Source organism: Aricia agestis, chromosome Z, assembly GCF_905147365.1.
Source record: "Aricia agestis chromosome Z, ilAriAges1.1, whole genome shotgun sequence".
Lineage (NCBI taxonomy): Eukaryota > Metazoa > Arthropoda > Insecta > Lepidoptera > Lycaenidae > Aricia > Aricia agestis.
The window spans coordinates 29,839,356-29,857,027 of record NC_056428.1 but is presented as its reverse complement, the minus strand read 5'-3'; the positions used below and the strand labels follow the sequence as shown (position 1 = coordinate 29,857,027).

Sequence of the window (17,672 nt, the reverse complement as noted above, 5' to 3'; positions counted from 1 at the left end):
TGTACATACATATTAGTAGCTGTTTGTTAAGTAATAGTTTAATCCATTAGTTAGAACAAGCAGTTCTCACGCTACTTCACCTTTTAATAAAAACTTTATACTCGGATTACACTTCGATTGTATATCTTTCTTTATAAAGAATAAAAAAATAAAATACATCATACAGTATTTAAAAAAAATTTAAATAATAGAAGGTAAAACAAGATAACTTTATCTATAATATTTTGAGTTATATTGAACAAAAATGTCATATATTTTATAAAAATCATTCAGTTCTTATGCGTATTTTAATCATAATGTTACTATGTATTATTATATATAGCTTATTTGACCGAGCTTTGCTCGGTATTTGATATAACACGAGTAAAATTATATTTTCTAAAAATGATTCCTAGCTAGATCGATTACTCGCCCCCGAAACCCCCTATATACTAAATTTCATGAAAATCGTTGGAGCCGATTCCGAGATTCCAATTATATATTTATATACAAGAATTGCTCATTTAAAGATATAAGATAAAATAACATAATAATTATTGTTCTTGTGTATCTTTTTAATTATACTAGGTAGCAAGGGGCTAAAAAATATACATTACATACTAACCACACATGAGTCACAAACCTACATATTTTAATGATGATGACGAATCATTGTCTGGATTAAAATATACAGGTCCAAATGTTGACAAAGACAGATAATTTTCTTCTCTGTTGAATGATTTCCTGAATTCCATTATTGTTTAAGAAAATAATTAGAAATCATTGTTCCAATAATATTACAATGACTTCTGGTATATCTATACTAATATTATAAAGAGGTAAACTTTGTTTGTTTGTTTGTTTGTTTGTTTAATTGTAATGAATAGGCTCAAAAACTACTGGACCGATTTTAAAAATTCTTTCACCATTCGAAAGCTACATTATTTACGAGTAACATAGGCTACTTTTTATTTTGGAAACTATAGGGTTCCGTAAGATATTTCAGTTTTTCGGAAACAACCAGAAAATTTACTTATTTTGCGTACGCTGCCTAAACTATAAAGATAGAACTATACAATGTTCTAAGTAAATGTAGATCTTATAAATATCTACAAAAATGTCCGCGACACACTATACCTATCTATGTCAAGTGAGGTACAACAACCATTTTTTTATTTAAAAATCTTGATTTTTATTGATCTACATTTAAACGGATTTATTTTACTCATGCTAATAATCCTTATCAAAATAAATTATTTTATCACTAAGTACAGTTTATGTAGAATATATTTGGTCTTTGAATTATTAAAATTATATTGCGATGTACGCCCGTTTCGAAGTGGGCGCCACCAATACGGCGATGCGCTCGCGGGAATGGTATCACTATGTACAATATACATCGCCCGCGTAATTTAGGAATGCCACGGAAACCGTACATTTTTCCGCAAAAAAGAAACCTATTTCCTTTCTCGTGGTCTATTCTTCATGTAAATAATGTACCAAGTATTGTACACATTGAAAAGGTTTACAGAAAACTCCGCGATGGTATTATATACGTATACCTAAGGAAATCCCACAATAATATTTTTTTGTCATTTACTTTTAACTTTAAATAATGGCTAATTTTCGAAGCGATTTAAACCAATACGGCAATAATCCTTATTTAATTAAATACTTTAAGAGGATACACCAAGGGCGAGAGAAATTGAAAATAGGTACATATTTGAAAATGTATTGCTGTCTCACCAATCTCAAGTCTCCCACCGCAGAGCGCGATAGAGACAACAAGACAAAAGTTCTAATAAAAGAACAGAAAATCTTCGATTCGTTGTCCGCTGATTTTTTCTCCAAAACTTAACTGATTTTAGTACTTTTTTCATCGAGAATTAAAGCAAGGCTTGAGCTGTGTTCCTATGTTTTATTTTTTTTTGTTTAGCCAGTTTTGTTTTCTGGGTTTTTGAACACAGGAAAATCTGGCAATTTTTTGGGTTTTTGGACGTTCTTATCTTTTTTTTAATAATAAAATCATGAAAAAAAAGAAAACATAGGGACATGTTAATAGTGGCCATAGATATTCAGGGAAAAAATCATAACTCTACCGCATCATCCAGAGAGGAAACAGGGGACAACGTTTGTATGGAAAAACGGCGGTGTGGACTCCTCTTGAATACATTATTGATTATGGCCCTTTACAACATTTTTTTATGAAATAAGGGGGCAAACGAGCAAACGGGTCACACTCGCAGCATCAGAAGAGCTGCAGGCGCGTTGCCGGCCTTTTAAGAGGGAATAGGGTAATAGGAGAGGGTAGGGGAGGGAAGGGAAGGGAATAGCGGAGGGTAGGGAAAAGAATAGGGTAGGGGATTGGGCCTCCAGTAAACTTACTCACTCGGCGCAAACGCTGTTTCACGCCCGTTTTCTGTGAGAACGTGGTATTTCTCCGGTCGAGCCGGCCCATTCGTGCCGAAGTATGGCTCTCCCACGTATGAAAGCGTATAAAGCATATTATGATTTAAATTTTAAATGAATATTTTCGAAGATATTACAGATTTAAAAATTGCGGGACGTAGCTTTTGCGGCAGTAGGTACCGATCAATGCGGGCCACGGGTAGTAATGAATATAAATTATTTATCAAAACTACTGAATCGATTTAAATCATTTTTGGTGACATAGGCTGTAATATATTTTATACCCGTGCGAAGCCGGGGCGGGTCGCTAGTTTTTTTATACATTCACTATAAAAATTGTTATAAAATAATTATTAAAGTGTGCAAATTTTGCCTTTCTATTTTGTATTTGGTTAAATAATCACAAATATTTCGTATTTTACTAGATTAGTACAGACAGAAATCCGTAAGTGTTTCAACCTTATAATATCATGTACTCGTAGCATAATCCTTTAGCATATACACGTTTATCATACAGTTTACCGGCGTTCACGCTCGTATGGAAGCCATTATTGTTAATTGCTACGGTTATAAGTAACTGCATTGTTTCAGATACGACGAATATATTCAAAGAAACGCCGGAAATTATCAAGGCGGAGCAGCATTTAGCCAACCTCACTTATGTAAGTAGACGTTGCGCAAGATACGTGAAACTCTCGGGAACCGTAAATTTTTCTGCAATTTGCGCCTTTTCTGAGACTCGAAAGAGATTTGGTCAGCATAGCATCGACCTGACATAACCCGGCCGTATAACGTAGGTCCGCCTTCTGCCTGTGAATCGGTTTCACTCATGGTACATGCCTTTCATGTAAATCGGTCGGTAAGGGTCCCCGCAGATATACAATTTCAAGTTGGCCGACTATCGTACAAACCACAGAAATAGATCAAGACAGAAGCGCCATGTCGCTCCAATTTGTCACTTTTTCCATACCTACTGTGACGTCACAAGAGCGCTTTAGTGATGGGAATACACGTACGCGCGGAATCGATTCGAAATTCGCTCTTGTGACGTGAAAAAAGTGACACGCTCCTGTTCATACAAATTGGAGCGACATGGCGCTTCTATCTTGATCTATTTCTGTGGTTTGTACGATAGTCGGCCAACTTGAAATTGTAAGTCTGCGGTAAAACGTGAAGAGGTAACAGACGGACACAGTATTGATAACATGAGTATGAATGTACTTGAATAAGGTTGTTATGTTTTAAAATAAAATTAGTATCTGGGACGAGGTGCAATGGGGGAAAATACATCTTGATTTCATCTGAAGTTGTTAAAATGGCGGTTTATATAGCTTTTAATATAATATGATGCTCTCAATACATAATATTACCAACAGAAAACAATCGCCTGTAATGACATTTCTAAGTTTCAAGAATTTTGAATATAGTAATAGACTAGGACGAGTCGGCGCATGAGTACCGAAAACTATTCCACCTCAATTTTTTTATGCGATCCTCTTTAAATTGCCCTCCTGATGATATAAATGCATGTTGCCAGGGCGCAACCCGGTGCCATATTGTTTAAACAAACATTGTTTAAACAATTGCAAGGAATTGTTATTTTTCGACCGAAGAAATTTTTTTTATATTCTTTATTGAAATATCAGTAAAAAAGGTCCTATGACTTTTTACGATAAAGTTAATATTTTTTTATTTTATTTTATTTATAAAGATGAATTTTTAAAGGTTCGAAAAACCTCAAATTTGGGTACATTCGACCGATGAAAAATATATTAACAAAAATAATAATGTCAAAGTAATATTTTTTTTTGATTCTATATACAATAGTTAATAATATTGTTAATAGAGATTTAAAAAAATGTCATTGTTTATATCTTTTTTTTATCTTAGCAAAACTAGACAAAAAATTGTGTTTTTGTATGGGAGCCCCCCTTAAACAATTAACTTTATTTTAATTTTATTATTAATTATTAAAGTACAAATATAATTAAAGATTTTATGAAAATGTCAAGTGCCTAACTGTTACTATTATTGATTACGGGCAAAAAAGGCCAAAAAAATCACGTTTCTTGTATGGGAGCCCCCCTTAAATAATATACTTTATTTTATTTTTAGTATTTGTTGTTATAGAGGCAACAGATATACACAATCTGTGAAAATTTCCGAAGTCTTAATAATAGGGTTTACTAAGACTTCGTTGTCTGTCCGTCTGCCTGTTTGTCTATATGTCTCCAGGCTGTATCTCAAGAACCGCTATAGCCGCAAATTGCCCTAATTTGAAGAGGATCGCATAAATAAAATTGAGGTGGAATAGTTTTCGGTACTCATGCGCCGACTCGTGCTAGTCTATAAATAGAATTATAGATCATGTAGGAAGGCAAACTTTTATGTCCCAGAAATATTAAACTTAAATAATCGGCTGAGTGCGAGCTGGTCCCGCACACGAAGGGTTCCGTACATAAATAGAGCAAAAATAGGCCAAAAATGTGTTTTTTGTATGGGAGACCCCCTTAAATATTAATTTTATTTTGTTTTTAGTATTTGTTGTTATAGCGGCAACAGATATACTCAATCTGTGAAAATTTCAGAAGTCTAGCTATAGCGGTTCTTGAGATACAGCCTGGAGACAGACTGACGGACAGACAACGAAGTCTTAGTAATAGGGTCCCGTCTTTCCCCTTTGGGTACGGTACCCTAAAAATTGCGTCTTCCATTGCGCATACGAGATAATAAATATCTTTTAAATATTTCAGGACGACCACAATTTCTACAAGAGCTCTTTCATCGGTAACCTGACATACTTCCAAGAGTACTGGACCAACATTAGCAAGACAAAGGCCGAGCCGCATGAGATATTGAGTAACTCCCATCGACGGGCGAGCGTGAGTATAGTTTAACCGGCTGCGTTAGTGTAACGCCAAGATCGGAGCAGAGTGCGCTACCAGCACATATAGTAAACGATCCGACCAAAACCCGACATGTTGCACTGTTATGTATTGAACACATAAAGTTAATATAGCAGAATAGAGCAACAATCTCGAGCTGTCAAACGAAACCGAAATTGGTTTTACCTGTGTCTAAAAATATGTGTACGTATACACTTACACAAGTATGATTGAACATGATTTCTATGAGATTAAATTGTCAACGTGCGGCACGTGCCGACTGGACGTCGAAAAGAGAGTGCTGCTGTCATGTATCACACGTCTCTTTTTACCACGCAGTGTTACTGATAGTGATATCTCTCTTCCTCTGGCCTTTGTTTCTCAATTCCGCTAGGTATATTAACTTTATAATGGAACCACAGCAGTCTGTCAAACAACTGATTTATTATTATTAATTTAGGACTACCTTACAATATTAATGATTAAAGTACCCACATCGGGCACACGTTATATCGAAATATTGACTGAAACGTTGTAAAACGCACAATTTTATGATTGCTTAGAATTAGAAACTCTAAATAGCTTTTAAATAGCACGCGAGCACTGGCTTAAGGGGATTACATGACGACCTCTGGGGCTAAGTGGGCTGTTCGTAGCTCAAGCCGGTAGTCGCGGGTTCGAATCCCACCGACGGAACAATATTTCGGAGGTTATCAAAGTTCCTGGGTCATGGATGTGTATGATATAATAAAAATCTTAAATATATGTATAGTATAAATAAAAGTATTAAATATATTTCCGTTGTCTGGTACCCGTAACACAAGTCTTTCAGGTACTTACCAGGGGGCCAGACTGACGTGGTGTGAAGCATCCATAGATTATTATTATTATTACAGACGCTAGAATTCAGCCTTTCCCTTAGTGGGCGCTGAAGGTCTACAAGGGGGCAGTCATGTGGGACCCAGAAAAAAAATGGGGCGTGGTGTAGAGGCTTGGAGGGTGATTTATTTCATCAGGATGCATTTTAAATTGAAACAAGGGGGGCCAAAATTTGTTTATCGCGCTGAAACCGTACATTTTTCCGAGATAGAAACTATCCTATGTCCTTTCCCGGGGCTCAAGGTATCTCCATGCCAAATTTCAGCAGAATCGGTTCAGCGGTTAAGCGTGAAGCGGTAACAGACAGACTAGACACACTTTCGCATTTATAATATTAGTATATGGCTTAAAAACACAAACCAGAAATGACACATTAATGATTCTGTATTTGTGTCAGTACTCAGTAGAGATTGTAACTTAAACTAAGTTACATTTACAGCATCTGAAGAGCTGCAGGCGCGTTGCCGGCCTTTTAAGAGGGAATAGGGTAATAGGAGAGGGTAGGGGAGGGAAGGGAAGGGAAAAGAATAGGGTAGGGGATTGGGCCTCCGGTAAACTTACTCACTCGGCGCAAACGCTGTTTCACGCCGGTTTTTTGTGAGAACGTGGTATTTCTCCGGTTGAGCCGGCCCATTCGTGCCGAAGCATGGCTCTCCCACGTATAAACATAATATTATGCTAAAAACAGTAATTGTAAAATACAGAACCTGACCTTAAGTATCGCGGTATTATTTTAGTTTTAAACAAACTACATAAACGAATATTTGTGAATGTTGTATATTATCTTAAAAACAATGTTTGTTTTTGTTTGTGTAAACACTATTAGCTGCATAGGTCGCGAGATCAGGGCTGATTACCGAAATGTTTTGTTTCACAGATAATAAACAATTGGGCCGTTAAATAATACTTATATTTACATTTTTGCTGCTAGGAAAATTTAAAGACTAAGGTATGAAATGCAATCAAAATTTTGCCTCTAAAATTAGAAGACTTGTTTTCTATTCTTGCCGTATAATTTGCAATTTTTCATCTCTTTTCTCTCTTAATTCAATATTTTAGCAGTCGTCGTCGTCTAGTCGTAAAATAACATCTACTTAGTATAAAAAAAGCATGTGTAGCTTTGTATCGTATATATATTGCATGATGTTCAAAATCATTTGCAGATAATAGTCTGTCAAAAAAGTGAAGAAATTAAAAAGTGGCAACATCGTAATTCGTAGTGTCATCCCTTTCAAATCAATCTAAGAAAAAAACTAGATCAAAATCGGTCCATAACGATACTACAGACAGACAGACAGGCCGACAGACAGACATGTCAAACTTATAACACCCCTCTTTTTTGTCGGGGGATAAAAAAAGGATGTGACTACGATGTTGCCCCTTTTTAATTTATTCACTTTTTTGACAGATAGGGTGATAACTTGATAAGTTTATGTATTGCTCTTGAATTTGCTAGTATATTATTATTGCATTTATTGTGTGCAAAAATAAAGTCGTTAGGTAGTGTGTTTGTAACTTGCTTCAATCTGGTTTATTGCTTATCGTTCGTCTCAATGATATTACTAACGTAACTAGATTGGAAGTTTACGGTAGCAACGCGTTGCCACTTCGAAGATGCCTGCAGGCATATCTCACATACATAATGACATAACGAATATATGACTTGACATTGTCTTTTGAACAAAAAAGTGGTTACGCATTTCTGAGAATCTTTTGTAAGACATTGCTACTCTAGTATTTTAGAAACTCATTGGTTCGTCTCAATATTTTTTCTCGTAAGTAGTACTAATAAAGACGGAGATAGTATAATGGCGGCTCTCGACATAGGCGAACGCGTTGGCCAACGCGTCCGCCGACGCGTTGGCCCAATGTGTAGAACGGGCGTTCGCGCGTTGGCCGTAGGTATTTAGACGTTGGCCGACGCATCTGCGAGCTTGCCGCGCGGGTCGGAAATGTCGGCAAAAGATCAAAGGACATTTGTCGCAAGCTTCGCGCTCCATCCGCACATAGGCCGCGCGATCAGTTTGCCCGGAGTTATAATTATGATAATTATTATAATATGTAATAATTTTTGTATGTAATAATTTAATAAATAATAAGTAGGTAATAAAATAATTACTTATATTATTTTAATATTATAAAATATTATGTAAAAGTGAGTTTATTTCTTTGTTTGTTACGTTTTCTCGCCTTTTATTTATTTATTTCGAGAATACTCTTTAAAAACTTTTTCTTGTCCATATTTACAAAGTAATTATAAGCTGTGAATAAATAAACAGCTGCAGCTGTTAGCGACCAAACATTCATTTTGAATCCGTCCGCACATTGGCGCGATCCAAAGCATACTGAACGATCTTCCTATGTGTGGATTACTTACAAACGCCGTTGCAAGCGCACTGCCAACGCGTCTGCAGACGCGTTGGCCAACGCGTTCGCCTATGTCGAGAGCCGCCATAATATCTATGGTTAAACTATGAACTTTAACGGATTTGTCATTTTACTGAATTAACTGTCTTACTCCGGATAGAGTCAGAATCAAACCGAGAAACGAATCAGCTCGATCTCATAGCTTTTGCTACGTCCGACATGTATACTAGCGCACTTCTGTATTGACATGAGTGTCATTTGCTATAATAGGATTCAGATGTAAATCACTGATGTATTTCAGACCAAAATGGTTCCTCTCTTGTAGTTTTAAGTTCCAAACATAAATTGAAAATTTTAAATCACATAGTTTTGTATTCAGAATGTTTCTTTTTTGACAGACTATCAAATTGGGCTTCGACTTTCCGTTCTACGGGCACGGGGTTCGCAACATAACTGTGGCGACCGGTGGTTTCTTGTACCTAGGAGATCTAGTGCACAATTGGCTGGCCGCTACTCAATACATCGCACCGCTTATGGCCAACTTTGATACCACAATCTCCAACGACAGCGTGGTCAAAATGTATGATGACGGTAAGTAATTACTGTAATCAGACTCTAATTTGCTATTATAAGCTAATGTTATTACATCTTCAATGTGGTTTAGATCTAAATTCGATTCAGTAAAAAATCAAAATAGTATTCTCATGAATTGTTAAGGGTCAATTCAGACCGCAACGCGACGCGTAGATGCATTTCTAAATTTGTACTGAATTGACAGATCTCAATTGCGTGCGATGTCTTGCAAAACTGTCAAATCCATATGTCTTTAGATGTACATCTGCGCGTCGCGTTGCGGTCTGAATTGACCCTAAATCAAGTGCGTTCTGTCAAATCTCCAAAAGTTATTCGTTTGACTTTTTTTATGTATTTTAGATATTATTATAGTGTGTAATGAATTGTTTTTTCCACAGGTGAGAAATTCACCGTGTTCTGGGAGAACGCGACACTCCAAGAAGCGCCCGACAAGAAGTTTACCTTCGCTGTGACCCTGTACAAGAATGGTGACATCGTGTTCGCGTACAAGGACGTGCCCATCCCGGTACAGTCCATCAAGGACGAGGAACACCCCGTCAAAGTTGGCATCAGTGATGCCTACCTCAAGGACAAGATTATATTCTGTAAGTATTTTGCACAGTACATTCACCCTCTCACTTATTATAACAATTCAAGGTCCATGACATAAAAAAGTCCCATGACAAACATTTTGTCTGCCATGAACAAAGCCAAGCAGAACTCGGTATAGTTATTCGCTGTTTAAATGTTTTTATTCGTTAATGCTGATAATAATGCATGATTATAGCGTTAATGTCCCTCGATTCCATTGCTGGGTCATCTGTGATAATGTCCAGCATCTAGCAACTGTATATAAATTTTAAAGCTTAATTTGACCCAAGAGCCAGCGGCAGTCAGACCTCCGTTATTTTAGAAAAGCTGAAAGTTTCTGTGTACATGTCAAAGAAAATGAGATAAAACTATGGAACCCTAATAAAAAAATGAGCTATACACTTCAACGAAGGTAAGGTAGGGCTTCACCACTTAGAATCTCCTGAAGAAACCGAGACCAAACTCCATAGTTTGTGGTCGTTTTTACCTGTATAGCTAATAATATGTACAATGTATGTCACTTGTCAGGTACAATAAAATAACGAATATCTTCCTGCCGCTGACTCCTACTCTAAGACCCAATTCCACCAACGTCTGGTAGCGTTAACAGTTTGTTAAAATGTCGTAACGTGATACTAATTAGGGCCTTAACTTGGTCGCTGGTGAATTTGGACCTTGTTGTCAAAAAGCGATTTATCATAATGTTTATCAACAGACGTCAGGCGGAAGACGATATACGAGTACCATCGCGTGTCGTTCAAGTACCACGAGATAACCAATAACACGGTGCTGCGGCTGACTGCTTTACCCACGTGCCTCCAGTACAACAACTGCATGTCATGCGTCAACCACGACACTAGCTTCGATGTGAGTAACAATAATTTCCACGCCACTTTCCATGACGGTGGCCGGTTTGATTGAAACCAGGCCAGGGCTTGTACTACGAAACCGTTTTGAGACTCAAACAATCGAACGAGAATGCCGCATCCTACTGTAACAAACGTGAAATGTCTCAAAACGGTTTCGTAGTAGGCCTACAGTTACGCACGAGTAATTTTATAGTGCCTAAGTGTGTGAGCAGTATACAAGAGCACTCTCTATTCCTTTACTCTCATAACCCAGTGGGACGGAAGACCGACACGACTGGCGAGAGGTCAGGCGCAGGACTGACTTTTTACATGCCCGTCCGACGCATGGATCATCTTACTTGTAAGACAATCAGGTGATCAGCCTGCATTGTCCTAACCAAACTTGGAAATAACATGTTTCCTACGCGGGAATCGAACCCACGACCTCCAAACCACTAGAAAACGGAGTAGTGGATGTGTGCGTTTAGTCAAGACGCATTGATATAACCGCGAAGTTATAAAAAAAATGAGTACGGTACCATGAGATAAGACTAATAACACGGTACTGAGGCTGACTGCTTTACCCATGTGGGTCCAGTACAACTATATGTCCTGTGTCCTAAAAGACGTCGATAGTGCGATGTAGGCTTGTGGCCCTCAGTGGTTAACCACAATGCTTTTTAATTTTAATTATTTACCAAGTTCATTAGCCAATTTTATTTATTTACATAATGTTTTATTTTCTAGTGCACTTGGTGCGAGGCGCTTCAGAAGTGTTCTAGCGGTACCGACCGCAATAAGCAAGACTGGCTTTTAAGAAGTGAGTATTTTTTCCCTTTCCTTTTGACATTGAAATGATGCTGGGTTCCACAAAATTGCTATTAACTAGATGATGAAATGTTGAATTCATCATACGGTCACAGCCCACAGGGCCCCCGTAAGGGCTGCTAGCGCCTGTGTGCAAAAAAAGGATTTTGGCGGTTTTGGCGCCCCTAAAGATGGCAATTTGGCGCCCCTAGAGGATTGCACACATTGCACATATGGTAGCGGGGGCCCTGTACGGTCATTACTATTATTACCTCGTCCTAATAACACTTTTAGGAGCTTGTCGCCGTTATTCCAAAAAGCAGCTGACATAAATCTGTTCATAATACTGTTTTACTCATAATATTATATTCATAACTTACTCGAAACATGATCATACTGTTTTACGAGTTTGTGTATAACGATAAGCGTATATTTTACGCAGTTCCTGACGTTATTTTGCTAAAGGTATATAGAAGAACGTATTGTGTACCGTGATCACCCGTGATATAGATCGCTTTGTTTTGACGATACATGTAAATCCTTAAGCACCTAAGTAATTCATAGTAACTTTTATTACATTGACGCGAATGACGCCCGCAACTCCGTTGCGCTAAAACTTGTTTGTCGCGCGGGAACCGTACATTTTTCCGGGAAAAAACGTATCTGGGACTCAAAGTATCTCCGTGCCAATTTTCAGCAAAGTTGGTTCAGCGGTTTAGGCGTGAAGAGGTAACAGACAGACAGACGGACACACTTTCGCATTTATAATATTAGTATGGATTGCGGCAAGGTCTTATATTTGTATTTTGTGTATAGACTGCGACAAGGTGACGATATCGAAGGAGGCTTCGTGTCCTGCCGGCGTGGACGCCCCCGCCGGCGCCAACACCGCCTACCACACGGACAGCCAGCCGCCTAGAGACGCTGAAGTACACACACGTACGTACCATCGAGGAAACTGATTCTAAAGGTGCTTCCTCACCGGGAGCGTTCGCTTGTAATGTAACGTTACAGAGTCGAGCATTACATCAGTGAGGGAGGAGAACCGAGCTAAATTACAATGCGCACCTTGTAATGATACAATATGTAATATCTTGGTACTACTTGTAATATCAATGATACGCGACAGTGAAGGCAACTTGCTATGTAATGCTCAAAGTCGAATCTATAATGTTACATTACACGCGGTGAGGGAACACCCGTAGGCTGTTGACGGACCTACGTCATGTGGTCGGCCCATGGCAATTCAATGTTAGCTGTAATCGGTCAGATTGGTTTGAAATAATGCGATCAAATTACTTAGGTCCGCCATCTGCCTAGGAATCGACTTCTCTGATAGTACATTAGAATCCTAACCTAGGGCTGCACAGTTCACGTTATGGCCTACCAAAGGGCTAACCGAGCAGTCGCTATGGACGCCAAATGCTAGATAGCGCCTCAGTGGTAAAATTTGACAAATTCAAACTAGCATTAGGGCGCCATACTCTGTTGTCTCTCCATCCTAAAACTTGCCTCGGGTCGGCATTGTACTATGTCATGCAAGGTGTAACAAAACAAAGGAATTCTATATAGGGTGTGTACTGTGTACGTGTCCCTTGTGCATACTTTACTGTGAAAGTCGCAGCACTGAAATAATTACTTTTTAAATTATTATTTAGACACATTCATCATGCTGGAACTGTTCTCTAAGAAAAGTTACAATATGCTTTGCATAAAAACAAAGTCTGCTATGCACCGCACTCAGAATATTAATTACACTTCAATCAAATAAAGATTTTTTACATAAGCCCCCATACATTTATTGGTCAAACTCTTCATGAAATTACAGTTAAGTGAAAAATTTTCGTCCCCGCATCCTATTCGGGTGGCATTTCTATATGCGTGTTTTAACATAATTAATATTTCCACAGTGAACACAGAAGTGGTGAAGAAAGCGGAGTCTCCGTTGACGGCGCCTATATCTAAGCCGGAACAGTCGTCGCCAGTGGGCGGCGTGGTCACCGCGTTCGTGGTCATCACCCTGATCTGCTGCTTCGCTGGCTGGTTGCTTTACGCCTTCAAGAACCCGCTGTCTCGCAGCGGGCAGATACTCATTAGGGTAAGTATCCTAAGGAGATGCCTATACCTTTATTCCACTACTTTACGCAAAGAAGCGGTCTAGTATGAAGATGGTTTACTGTATATTAATTTTACTGTTGTATTGATATCGACAAGATTGCCAATAAGTAATACTAGATACTGACACTATCTCGATGTAGTACTAGTATTTTACTGTAATTTACCCATATATGTAATTATATTGTTTAGTTCTTGCTCAACCTAACTTCAACCTTATTAATATCGTAATGATTTCTTAAGTTTACGCGAGTATCACTCATGATATTATAAGGTTGAAACACTTACGGATTTTTTCGCGGAGCACTTTTATTAATCCCGACGTTTCGGCTGCGTTACAGCGGCCGTGGTCACGGGTGGACTGAGGTGACAGGCGTTCAATTCATTGAAGTTCAGGTTCAACTACCCGAAGATTCATCATCATGGGCGGTATCTTGCTTCTTTTGCCAGCACTTGTGGCTTATCAAATCTTACGTAATGGCGAGGTTGATCCAGTGTGTGTTCACAAAATTGCGGACTTGATGTTCCTACGGTGTTTGACATCTGCATTGTGTTCCTTGATACGGGTTTTGATGGCCCTTTTGGTTTGCCCTATATAAGAGAAGCCACAATCACAGTCGAGTTTGTAGATTCCTGCATCTTGAAGTGGTAAGTTGCATGTCACTGATGGTAAACATTGGCTGATCTTTTTGGGCGGCTTAAAGCACAGAATACATAATTAGTATCTTACGGTACAGAAGTTTCACTCTCGAGTTTAGGTAAGATAAACTCAAGCGTCCGGTCACCGGGCTAGTCTCAATAGGCTGGCACTTGTATTCTGTGGCTAAGCGACTCGCGCGCTCGCCGCCCGGCCGCCGCGCCGCCGCTCGCTTGACAGCCCTGGCAGATTGAAGCGAGACGGCAGACAGTTATTGTACTATGAACGCTAAACGCAATGCAAAAGGTTGAATTTAGGTTGTTTTCCAGAATAGTAGGTAAATATCTCGGCGATTTCGCGCCGTTTGTATGGAAGTGAGACAGGCCTGCTTAAAGTATGTTTTATTGAAGCTTTCCTTAGAATGTAGCTAACTTTGTCAGTGACTCCCTTTATAAATGGTAACACTGCAGGTAATCTCTCCACTGTTGCCGGCTTCACTCGGTTGCTGCTCTGTTCGCGTGGTACCCGAAGCTTATTGTCCCGTAGAACCTGTGCAACATGATGAAGCTCGATATCCAAATGCTATTCATCGCAGATTCCTTGCGCTCTTTGAAATAAAGATTTTCCAACAGTACTTAACTGTGCTGGGTAATGATGGGAATCACCATTTAAATATCTGTTTGTGCGTGTAGGTTTGCGATACTCCGTATGACCTAATGTGCCATCAGGATTCCTTATTACTAATACATCGAAGAAGGCGAAAGAATTATCTTTCTCTAACTCCATTGTAAACTGTATTTTGGAGTTGAAGCTGTTCAGGTGCTCAAGGAATATGGATACTTTGTCCGATGGTAATATTGTGAAAGTGTCATCTACATATCGCATGTAGAAGGTGGGTTGTATAGGTGAGGACTCAATGGCTAACTTCTCAGTCTTCCATAAAAATATCGGCTACAACAAGTGAAACAGGTGAGCCCATCGCTACACCATCTACTTGCCTGTAAAAGCCATAATTCCTCAACATATAGCCAGATGTGAGGCAGTGTTTTAACAAGTCCGCATATTCAACCGGTAAGTCATTATCTCTAAGCCTTCTTGTATGTACAAACTAAAGCACAAATCGAGGACACCTCGTCTTCAAGACACTTTGAGTTCGTTCTGCGTAGATCGGAACGCAAACAAAAATTTATGAATCTTCGGGTAGTTGAAGAACTTCAATGAATTGGACGCCTGTCACCTCAGTCCACCCGTGATCACCCGTGACCACGGCCGCTGTAAAGCAGCCGAAACGTCGGGATTAATAAAAGTGCTCCGCGACAAAATCCGTAAGTGCTTCAACCTATATTTTCATTATTAATATCGTTTTTTTTTTCAGTACCGACCTTCGCAATGGGGATGGCGACGCGGCGAGGCCCGATACACGGCAGCCACCATACACATGTAAATAAACCACCTAAATGTGACTTATGTGGCACAAAACTATAATACGTAACGCCTGTTCCACAAACAAATAAGTACCATCAGCGAAATTAATTCATAGGCAGCTGACCTACCTATTTAATATTATATTGGTCGAGCTATATCAAATTAATGTCAATCGACTGGACTTGACATAAACCAACCAAATACCGCAGGTCGGCCATCTGCTCATGGATACATTTTTTGATGGTAGCATTAAAATGTCGATTGTGATGATCCTACACAGCATATCACACTTATTCGGAGCCAATTTTTAACAGTTTTCAAATTATTATTGTGATTAATATTTAAGTACAACGCTGGGTAGGTGTTAAATGAAATTATATATTTTAGTGATTTTTGAATAGTTTTGAAAGACTTAACTTTAAAATCCGGCAGCAGCAAGAGTAATTTTCAACCATATGCTACTCATTTCTTTCGCTCGCGCTCCAAACCACCTCGTTCATTACGTGACCTTGTAGACACAACATCTGGTGTTCTTTACGGGAGTGAAAGAGACAAGAAGCGATAGAATCAATATAATATGTCTCTGTTCGTCGGCCGGACTTTACTAACAAGGCAACTAATTTGCTACTTATGCAGTTATGCATGTAGTGTGTGTTATGTCAACCAATGTTTGACCAGTAGGTCGATTTTGCTGAATAATCTTACAACAATACAATCTCCATATAATATTACTTACGTCTTATTAATACTATTTTGCTGCTTTATAGAATCGAAACTCGATCGAACTGTGTGTTGGATTTAATAGCAGAATCGATGTACTGTAATGCGTTGTCCATTCTTATACAGACCATATCTAACAATCGAGGGAACAAGTACATAATATTTTATACATACAAACAAGTACATAACATTTTTTAAATAGGATACAATATTATATACAAGCTTATACTCCAATATTATTATGTCATGAAAAGGTTCCCTACCTCTTCAGTATAGGTACTTAGATGCACTATGTAAATTGACGCTATATATATTGTTATATGCATTAAAATAATTGTAAACGATGCTCCATTTTTCTACACTTTACTACGCAGATTGCTTCGAACTGTATACACAAAAAATATCAGGGAATCAAGTCGTATGCGGGTATTTTTGTAAAATTTAAAAATGACTACGTAAAGTGTCCCCTACAAATTTTATCATGACGTAATGTAATTACAACTTTCAATGCAATTGTCAATTACTTTTTAGTTAAAATGGGTGACTTTTCGTTGCGTCCGGGTGAAAACGGTACTCTATTCATGAGACTTAGTTGTCTGTCCGTCTGTCTCTCTGTCTGTCCGTCTGACTGTCTCCAGGCTGTACCTCAAGAACCGCTATAGCTAGAGTTCTGAAATTTTCGCAGATTGTGTATATTGGTTGCTGCTATAACACCAAATACTAAAAACAAAATAAAATTAATATTTAAAGGGGGCTCCCATACAACAAACGTGATTTTTTAGCCTTTTTTGCTCGATATCAATAATAGCAACAGGTAGGCACTTGATATTTTCACAAAGGCCTTAATTATATGTCTACTTCAATATTTAACATTAATAATAAAATAAAATAAAAATTTAAGAGCCCTCCCATACAAAAAACACAATTTTTGGCCTATTTTTGCTCTATAACGGTACGGAACCCTTCGTGCGTGAGTCCGACTCGCACTTGTCCGATTTTTTTTTAAGCAAGAGATTTTTTCGTACCTTAACCTCAAGCTTAAAGCAGTAGGCCATAATATAATATTTACTCATTAGATCATTATTTGATTTTATCACCCTTAATATTTTGCAAATGATACCTACTTATGAATTAGATTCCCTGTTCACCGAAGCCTTTTGCGAATCTCTGGTATATTTTGAGTATAGAATCTCCCATCTTATATTTTATAACAAACACTCATAATGCTACCATTAGACGTAAGTAATATTTGACAAGACTTTATAATATATTATTATGGTATAAAACAGGGTCACACCCAATTGTGACTTAATAAACATAAGCGAAAGAACTGCAAATCAGTTATAGAACTATAAATAATGTTAAAAAATGATAAAATATATTATTATTTTTACACAAATGATCTTACATTATATTTATGTATACGGTACTATGTTA

The 17,672-nt window shown here is 38.1% G+C and overlaps 1 protein-coding gene across 2 annotated transcripts in view; it reads left to right on the top strand.

Annotated features, from left to right (window-relative positions):
- Positions 1-15,537, top strand: part of LOC121738494 (plexin domain-containing protein 2) — a 42,530-nt gene extending 26,993 nt beyond the window's left edge. For both annotated transcript variants that reach the window (XM_042130576.1, XM_042130574.1), the window contains 9 exons: positions 2,980-3,050; positions 5,142-5,270; positions 8,918-9,110; positions 9,491-9,697; positions 10,399-10,550; positions 11,279-11,351; positions 12,155-12,277; positions 13,249-13,436; positions 15,466-15,537. In XM_042130576.1, the coding sequence (XP_041986510.1) occupies positions 2,980-3,050; positions 5,142-5,270; positions 8,918-9,110; positions 9,491-9,697; positions 10,399-10,550; positions 11,279-11,351; positions 12,155-12,277; positions 13,249-13,436; positions 15,466-15,534 (1,205 nt within the window). In that variant the 3' untranslated portion in view covers positions 15,535-15,537. The remainder of the gene's footprint in view (positions 1-2,979; positions 3,051-5,141; positions 5,271-8,917; positions 9,111-9,490; positions 9,698-10,398; positions 10,551-11,278; positions 11,352-12,154; positions 12,278-13,248; positions 13,437-15,465) is intronic.
- The last annotated feature ends 2,135 nt before the right edge of the window (positions 15,538-17,672 follow it).